Raw genomic sequence first — 8978 nt, 5'->3', positions numbered from 1 at the left:
GCTATCATAGCTATATGGGGGCACCCCGGCCTCCAAGCCCCCCCCCCCCCCCCCCCCTCCAACACAAAAATAGTTGTGTAATATTAATTTGGTTGTCGGCCCCCTGGAGGTCGGGGGCCCAGGGCACCACATGAAGCAACATCAGGAGTGTGGTAGTACTTATTTTGAACACGTGATGGTGCTATAGTATTATATTAGATACCAAATGGCTCTGGGTTGACACTGTGTAAATGGATTCAATGAGAGATGAGAATTACTTTTTCATGTTCAGTTAGTTGTATGTTCACCGCAAAGTTTGATATCAACCTTTTTAGTAAGTTTTATTATAGACTATTCCTGTTGAAATTACACCCTAGGTTTATTCGTGTTGTAAATTCCTATAAACATATAATGGGGCATATCGTTTGATAGTTTTTTGGTTTGGATTTGGATTGCGGTTTATGTATCCCCTCAATCTACATTATGCCATGTTTTGCTCTTTTTCTGTCCAAATTGTATGTTGTTATTATGGAATAGCCTTTATGTAGCCTATGGTGGTGATATGGAATGGGAAACTTGCTTTCTATTCCTGCTTCTTCTAGTGAAGTGTTGCGTGGATTTAGCGTTATCCCTGTGTTGTTTACCGTCGCTTTGTGATGAAAAAGGACCTGCCCCTCCCAGCAATGAGGAGAGGATGGAAAGGGTGGGGTGGTTCGGGTGCCGTTGTCATGGCAACAGATTAAGGTCAAAGATATTTTAGACAGCTCTATTAGCACTTTTTGCTCTTGCGGATTAGCACCAACTCGGGATTATTTGATATGGGTAGTGGCATCAGGGATGTGCGATGGTTTGACTGAGGTTAGTGTGTTATCAGTCTCGTTTTGTCATGACAAAGATACGGACGGTTGCAAAGATACAACGTATTCAGAGCACTTAGTGTAGGTAGCAACTTTCCCGGCACTGCATCACTCGTAGGTTGAGTGTCCGCAACAGAACGTCACATTGTAGCTGGTGGATACTGATACGCGCGTGCATGTGTTTTTGTACGGGAAAGAGAGTGAGGAGTGGAGAGAAAGAGGGAGGCAACGTTAGGTATGTGCCACCTGACTGCTTGCAGATGCCTTTGCAGCAGCAGGGAATGGACCTTCCAAGGGATGTAGGTGACATAATACATTTGCGGGGGAAATGCCAATGGAATTTTTTTTGAACAATGCGTGTCCACGGCTACATATCGACATCTTTTCAAAACAAATGATGTAGCATGTTAGATTGTGTACTAGCGACAAAAGTGCGCACAGGGCTATTATGCAGTCTCACTGCGGCTGCAGCAGGGAGCTACTTGAATTCTCAAATAGTTTTACTAAAGCGACGGGATCCCTGCCGACCACAAGAAATGCTGCAGGCTTTTCCACAATGACAGTGGCTGTGTCCTGCGTTTCATTCACCTCTAGGGATAGGACGACTGTTTGAATAAAGAGTGTTCTGTGTTGATCAAGCAAACGATCTCTCTTTTGACGTCTACAGAAGTCATCATCACATCCAATATGTTTTGCTGATAAATTATCGATCAATCATCAAGGACATCGATCAAGATGGAAAGCGAGGTTTTTCTTCCCCATCTGGAGCAATTTATGCTCAGCCCGCTTGTCATTTGGGTAAGTACCCTTCTGCATGTTAAACATGTAGCTATGATAAATGTCCTTGGCGTTGATTTTCCTATTAATAAACAAATAATTATGTTTTTATTTTTTGTTTTGTTTAGGTGAAGACATTTGGGCAAAACGATGGGAACATGACATTGGATTATTCCGAGTTACTGGATGGGGTAGTTTTGAACAAGATCATGATTCAAATGTAAGTTTTGTCTGTTTGTGTTTTGTTTAGTTGCACATTTTGCCCTATGCACTGCAGCCAATAAGGAAGTTGGCTCTATGCCGGCCTGGTGTAGCCTAATCCAAGTTAATGAGCAGCACTGTCCAGATAAAACAGTGTAGCTGGAATTTGACACATTTTGACCCAGTAGCCCATGTCAATGATTGGCTTATCAACCACTTCTGCTCATCTGACAGCAAGCTACTATGTTGCTCATAATGTTGCTGTGATCATCCATGCTAATATCGAGAGAAATGACGTAATAATAGGCTATTTAACTTGGTTGTATTTTGACTATAATCTGAGTGCCAGTCTCTCTGCTATCATGCTAACTCCTTGTCGGTCATTGTTGGTGACAATGACATCAGTGTAGTTAGGAAGAGCACAAACAGATCTGGGACCAGGCTGTTTTGACTCCATTTTGACTCCATTTGAGGCATGCTATAATTAGAGTGAGTTCTGCTGCCAACTTCATGTAAAAAGAAATGTATGTACAAAGTGATATAACACTTAAGCAGTTTGTACTCCAGTCCTCTCAGAATTTAGCCACATTTTGGGAATGCTATTTTTAGAGCTTTGAGTTGTGCCGGGTTGGTTAGGGTCATTCTGCCTGACACTTTGTGTTTTCAGTATGAAGTTGTGTCCTTGTCTGTTTCTGCATGTAGTCTAGTGGATACAGCTGTTACTAACACAGCACAGAGCTGCTGAAGTTCTTGTTAACTAGTCGATGCTGCACAACAGTGTGTGCTTTGTCGCTCACTTGCTCTGAAGGAGTGCATTGTTGTCTATCTGTCTCGGTCAAGAATATGTACTGTAACGTTTCTAATTGGTTTCCAGAAAAGGTCGAGCCTCAGTCCCAGATCACTCCGGGCAGTCTTTCCAGCTCCATTGCTGATGTGACAATGACAGCGACGAAGTTGACAAGACATAGCCATCAAAGTCTTAAAGGAAGTCTTCAAGAGCTTATTGAGTAGCTTATTGTTGGGGTACCTTATGTCTGGGAGAATTATCATCATCACCCACCTAATCATCACAAACTGATGACCCCTCTGATAGACAGTCATTAGTGTGGCTGGGGGTTTGTTAGACCGAGGCTGTCCAATGAAAAGACACTATATCCCCATAGAACAACTTTTATTATGGGTAGATATAGCCTAGTTCTGAACCTGAGATACCTGTCTATTATAATATCAATATCTAGGACTAATGTAAGTTATGTTTGAAGGGACCCAAATAACTAGAGGTTTAAATATATATATATATATATATATATATATATATCCTGTCTTCTTGGGGATAAGAGCGTCTGTCACAGTCTGGCTAAAAAAACAATACACACACACACACACACACACACACACACACACACACACACACACACACACACACACACACACACACACAATGCTGGGGCCTGCCGGTGGGTTAGGTTTAGGATAATCCCTTGGATTGCATGGAGACCCTCTGGATTAGGGGCTTGTTGATGGTGTTTAGTTTTATGTAGAGAGCGAGACAGATGGCAGGGAGGGAGACAGTAGTGGCTCAGAGACCTACAGGGGTGGGGGGGGACCTATGGGGTCATCCTCATTAGGGCTCACAGTAGTGAAACATTTTGCAACGGAATCGAAAATGTGTGTTTCTTATTGGACCAATTCAGGTAGTCCTTCCCTGTTTTGGAATGTTTGCTTCCATTTGCTGCCTAATGAATACAACCAAGGGTACAGGTTGTACATCCTATCTGTTACAGGAGGCTGAGGCCAAATAGGTTTAGGTCACTGTGTCAGTCAGAATGCCAGTCGTTAGGGAAATTGAAATGGCTGGAAAGGGAGTGGATGAGTGAAGGGAGGACTCTTTTACGTGCTTGAGTGGAGTGTTGCTAGCCTGGTCCCAGATCTGGTTGTGCTGTCTTCCCAACTCGCACGTGTCAAGGACCATAGGAGTTAGAAAGACAGAGCAAACAGATCTGGGAGCAGGCTAGAGTGGAGCAGGCTGATGCTATGGCTAAAGAGCAGCTACCATTTGGCTGTGAATTCATCATGCCATGAGCCTGACAGAGGGAATGATGTAATGGGGCAGAAAAAGAGGGAAAAAGAGAGAGAGAGAGCTAGAAGCAGGTTTGATGGGAGTTAAAGCCAAGTTTAGCCAGATGTACTATATCTTTATAGCACCTGGCTTACCACATAACTCACCACCTCTGTGGCTGTAGAAAAAGCATTTATATGTAATGTCATTTAATTTCCTTCAGAGATCACAGAGGTATCACTTGACCATCTTTGTGGCTATAGCTGAAATACGTTGTTGTAATTATGTTGCTATAACGTTATTGTAATGCTTTCATTCTCCTCAGAAACCCCAAAGCGACTCTTCAGAGCGTCAACAAAGTGAACAACGACCCCAGTCAGAGGATTCTGAACCTGACCGTTCTCATCCGGCAAATCAAAACCTATTACCTAGTGAGTTACAGTTATGGATGCTCCCTCTTAGTTAAGTTTCCACCATTAAACATTCCTCCCTTTTATACTGTATGGAACATTTGAGTTTGAAAGATTGGCAAGTCAAACCACATTCATTCTAGGGAAGGGACACACACACACACACACACACACAGTCTCAAGAAATGCATGATGGGAAGGGTTAATACCCTCTAAGTGAGGAGAGCAGCTCTCTGCACATCTGGCCCACGGCCCTGGCCTGATCTGGTCGGCCACCAGGCCACCCACCAGACTGTCAACCAGGCTCTTCTTAAGACGACTGCCCTAAATATCACCACATCCACCATGTAAACATCTGTGCCCTCAGTGTGTGTCGTTAGGCAGGCTACAGTAATGCCTGTGCCAGACCGACAAGGCTTTGGAATGACCCATTTGGGTGGGATCACGACAGAGAGCGAGAGAGTCCCTCTCAGTCACGACTGTCTGTCTGTCTAATGCTGCGGTTTGGATGAAAGCAATTGTAGTAATTAAAAACAGAGCAAATTATACAGACATAAGATCAGTAGGGATTGGGAAATAGAGATTTAAGGTTTTCTTCCGGTGGGTTAGAATATATAGTACAGTGTGAATGTGTGATAGCCCCGAGACATACTTTATATTGTTATATTTCCAGTATGGAGATCATTTTGAAACAGAATCTATTTAGCGAGTTTGTTTGTATGAAACATAATTATTCTAGTGTCTGTATTTATGTACAGGCATGCATTTGTACAAACCCTCCTCATACAGCACACATGGTGTATCATTACAGTATATCATCTAGAAAAATACATGAAGAATGATAGTCTTTTGAAATGATATTGTCGCAGTTACTACGTAAAGGGTCTGTGGTGTGTTTACCACAGTTGAGTACCAGTTCAATCTCATCATCGCAGCGATCTACTTTCCCACGGGTTTGATTTGGATTCCAGAGGGACAGTTCAATCACTTCTAATTCTTGCTCAGCAAAAAAAAAAACAGGAAAGAAACACCAAGAACAATCAAGATTTCTAATGAATTCCCCTCAGAATTCCCTACGGGCCCTGGTCAAAAAGGAGTGGATTGCAATTTGGGAGGTATGCTAAGATGGCAAATGAAGACGGCAGCTCTCCTCTCTCTCTCTCTCTGCAGTAATGTAGGCTACAAGAGATGAAATGGAGTTTGATTCCCAGACACTATCATTTCAGGACAGATTCAAATTCTGTCATATTTAGACATAATTATTTTGGGATGGAATTGGCCTAGTTTGTGTTAGTCTTAGATTTGTGCATTTTGTGACAGGATTTTTAAAGATAGATTTTTTTGTCATATTCAGCTGCAACGTTACAGCTGTAATCTCCATGTCAAATGTATCCAAGTCTTATTTTGTGTGTAGTGCACCAATCACTGGTTGAAGAGCTGATTTTATCTCAACTCTGCTATAAACCGCAATCAAAAAAATTGACTTCACTTCATAATCAAATTTTAGCTCGAGGGGAAAAGCAAAGTGACCCCAGAGCCCAGTCCCATGAACATTCCTCACTGGAAATGGGTCGCGGTCACTGGAAAAATTGACTGGTTGTTTGGATGGCAGTGGTTGATTTTACCGCTTCACAGCTGCATGGCTAGCCAGACTGGAACTCTCTTACTGGGGACTTTACTAATTGTTTCCTGGACTAAAGAGGGGCCCTGTTTTTTTTCTCAATGGGAAATTAAACATTGAATTACACATTCACACCACATTAGCCTAGCTAGCCACTGTAGCGACCAACAACAAACATGGGTTCAAATAGTATTTAGTTTCTTTCCAATACTTTCACTGTGCTTGATTGAGCTTACCCTGGCACAATGGAACCAATGGAATAATCCCTAAAGTGCAAACCCTGCCCACCTGGCACTCGACGCAGCCTAAATAAAATGTGCCACATATTTGAAAGAAAATACATTTTATTTGAACTCAGGTCTGGTCAACAATTCCCCAGACTGGAAAGTGTCTCTGGCATTATAGGCTGAAAGGGTTATGCATAAAGAAGCACCAAAGAAACTGCCCATTTCTTACAGCCATTCTGGTCCCTCTCCATCTGTTGGCACCAAGTCTACATATTTAAATGCCTGACTATACATACACAACCTTCCTCATTCAGATAGCATTGGCCAGATCCCAACAGTGTTTTTTGTCCTCCTGTCTCACTCTTTCATTGTCCTTTTCTGTACCCATCTTCCCTTTTTCATCCCCCCTTTTCTCTCTTTCCTAGGAGACTCTGAGGCAGCTGATCATGATGCCCTTACCCAACTTGTTGGTGCTTGGCAAGACTCCTCACTGTGGTATGTATGCCCACCATGCCCACACCGTTTTACATTCTGTTGAGAAACCCAAAGGGAGAGCAGTACACCCTTTCAATTCTACTGGTGGCCATTGGATTCTATGTAAAATACAGTACTACTTTAGTTCCACAGATGTAGAATCTTCATTTGATCACCCTGTTGTTGTCGATAATGTCAAACCTTTATTGTATTCAATGTTTAAAAAGGCTTTTAAAGTTGGTAATATCCACTTTAAAATGTCAGACTTGATTTGCCCTAACAACATTTTTATCAACCCCTACAAAAATGTTCATAAATTATAATCCACACAATAATTCACATTTCCTGTTGCTGCAGGATTCTTTTCCTTCTATGAGAAAGTGGTCAAATGAAGATCCTACCTGTAGACTTGGTTTGCCAGTCACACATGTCTGTTGAGAGACTAGAAATACCAACTGTATCTGTGCTGCACAGTTAAGTACAGTTTGTCAGATGATTGACACCATCTTAGAGTTTGCAGTATCATCCTTCCATTTGTTGTCCATGACACACCGTGACATAATATAATTATTCATATGAGTAAATCAGACCAGTTAATTTGCAATGCTGCCCTATAAATTGACCTCAAATCTCCTATAAGACAGACTTTGAGGGCCTTCGCTGTCTGTGTCTTCAGCAGATGTGTAATTCAATAGCACACCATCAGTCTGATAGATGTGCTAGCCTTGGTGACAGGCTCTGGCCTGATGAGTGACCCAAATTCACACAGCAGCCTGCCTCAAGTTAGGCTGCATCTGACTCTCCTTTAATCATTGACTTTAATCTGAATCTAATGTGGGGGGTTGTATTTTGGGGTTTTCTCCTCAGAGCAAAGTCTGGAGGAAATGAAGAAATTACTTCTTCTCTTATTGGGCTGTGCTGTCCAGGTAGGAGGAGTTGGAGGGGTGTGTGTATTTGTGTGTCACTGTGTGTGTGTGTGTGTTTGTTTTAAATTCAAATGGAAAGATGTTGTTTTAGCTAGCTCATAATTGAGGATTAGAGGGGGGCCCCTGTTTCACCTCACCAACAGGATGTCCGCCCCCCAGGCTAGGCTACACCCACTCATTAAGACCCTAATCTACTGTACCCACTCATTAAGACCCTAATCTACTGTACCCACTGTGTGTTTTCAGTGTGAGAAGAAAGAGGAGTACGTGGAACGCATCCAGACCCTCGACTTTGACACGAAAGCAGCAATAGCTGCTCATATCCAAGAGGTACAGTATCTCCTTCCACGTTGCGCTTGTCCCTGGTCTGTGCGTGACAATGACAGCAGTGGAGTCGGCAAGACAGATCTGGGACTCAGGCTAGCTTGTTCCACATTCAGTAACATGCATGTTTCTCTTATGTGGAAGTATTAGTCATTGAGGACATGACAAGGGCAGGCTAGCCATTTGCAAACTGTTTATAGCGACATGCATCAAACTGTGTTGTGATTTAAATTATTATCCTTTTTAAAAAAGCATTACAAATATTACATTTACAATAATCCGTTAAAGGTCCTATATAATATAGTAATATATAATAATAATAAATAATATAGTAATAAACAACAACATAATAAATCCATTTGGCATGTGTGAATACATTTTACATGTGGGTGGTCCCGGGAATCAAACACACTACCCTGGCATTACAAGCGCCACACTCTACCAATTGAGCTACAAAGGACTAAGTGGTTAGCTTTATACCACATTTATCCCACATTTATTTATTTAGGAGAACAATAATACCTTTCATTGTATTTAGTTCATATGAGAAATTCCGTAATTATTTCCCTCAGGTAATAGAAGTTCACATGGAACTTAAGGTCATAGGTCATTTTGTAATTTTTAATAGGATCCAATTTAGCTAACGCCGTAACGCTAGCTAATCTTCCTGGGGTCCAACACCAACTAGCAAGACATTACAAACAACCACAATCAAGACTTCACAAACATTCAACAAGTAGACAATACAGATCATTAAAATACCTGACAGGAAACACATTTAATATTCAGTTGATGCTTTCTATTTCCTGTCTAGTCATATGGTCTATCGCATTAGATGTTCTTTTATTTTCTTCTTGAAGGTGGATTTACTTTTTGCCTGAAGAAATATGGATTGGTAAAGAATTCCATTCAGCTATGGCTCTATATAAAACTGTAGATTTAAGGCGATTTGTCCTTGGCTTGGGTTGTTTTAGCTGCCATGAATTTGCCTGTCTGGTTTGGTGGTTATGCGTGTTGCTAGTATGTAATAACTGGACTGAAAAATTCAGTGTGTTTTTTAAAAATATAACATTCCTAAAGAAAATCAGAAGAGTAATTTGTTTTGAACGTGAAGCCATGAGAG

General features: G+C 41.6%; 1 protein-coding gene across 5 annotated transcripts in view; it reads left to right on the top strand.

Moving 5' to 3' along the window:
- The first annotated feature begins 868 nt into the window (after positions 1–868).
- The window catches only part of LOC129839386 (girdin-like), a 30380-nt gene continuing 22270 nt past the window's right edge, over positions 869–8978 (top strand). For 2 of the 5 annotated variants that reach the window (XM_055906803.1, XM_055906802.1), the window contains exons 1-6: positions 872–1634; positions 1742–1833; positions 4199–4304; positions 6557–6626; positions 7473–7531; positions 7778–7861. In XM_055906803.1, the coding sequence (XP_055762778.1) occupies positions 1572–1634; positions 1742–1833; positions 4199–4304; positions 6557–6626; positions 7473–7531; positions 7778–7861 (474 nt within the window). In that variant the 5' untranslated portion in view covers positions 872–1571. Of the gene's footprint in view, positions 1635–1741; positions 1834–4198; positions 4305–6556; positions 6627–7472; positions 7532–7777; positions 7862–8978 lie in introns of all 5 variants that reach the window. The other 3 variants (XM_055906800.1, XM_055906799.1, XM_055906801.1) reach the window with 3 other exon arrangements.

The sequence above is a fragment of the Salvelinus fontinalis genome, chromosome 40 (genome assembly GCF_029448725.1).
Source record: "Salvelinus fontinalis isolate EN_2023a chromosome 40, ASM2944872v1, whole genome shotgun sequence".
In the NCBI taxonomy this organism is placed as follows: domain Eukaryota; kingdom Metazoa; phylum Chordata; class Actinopteri; order Salmoniformes; family Salmonidae; genus Salvelinus; species Salvelinus fontinalis.
The sequence above is the reverse complement of the archived record's forward strand: the minus strand, read 5'-3'. Positions and strand labels throughout refer to the sequence as shown.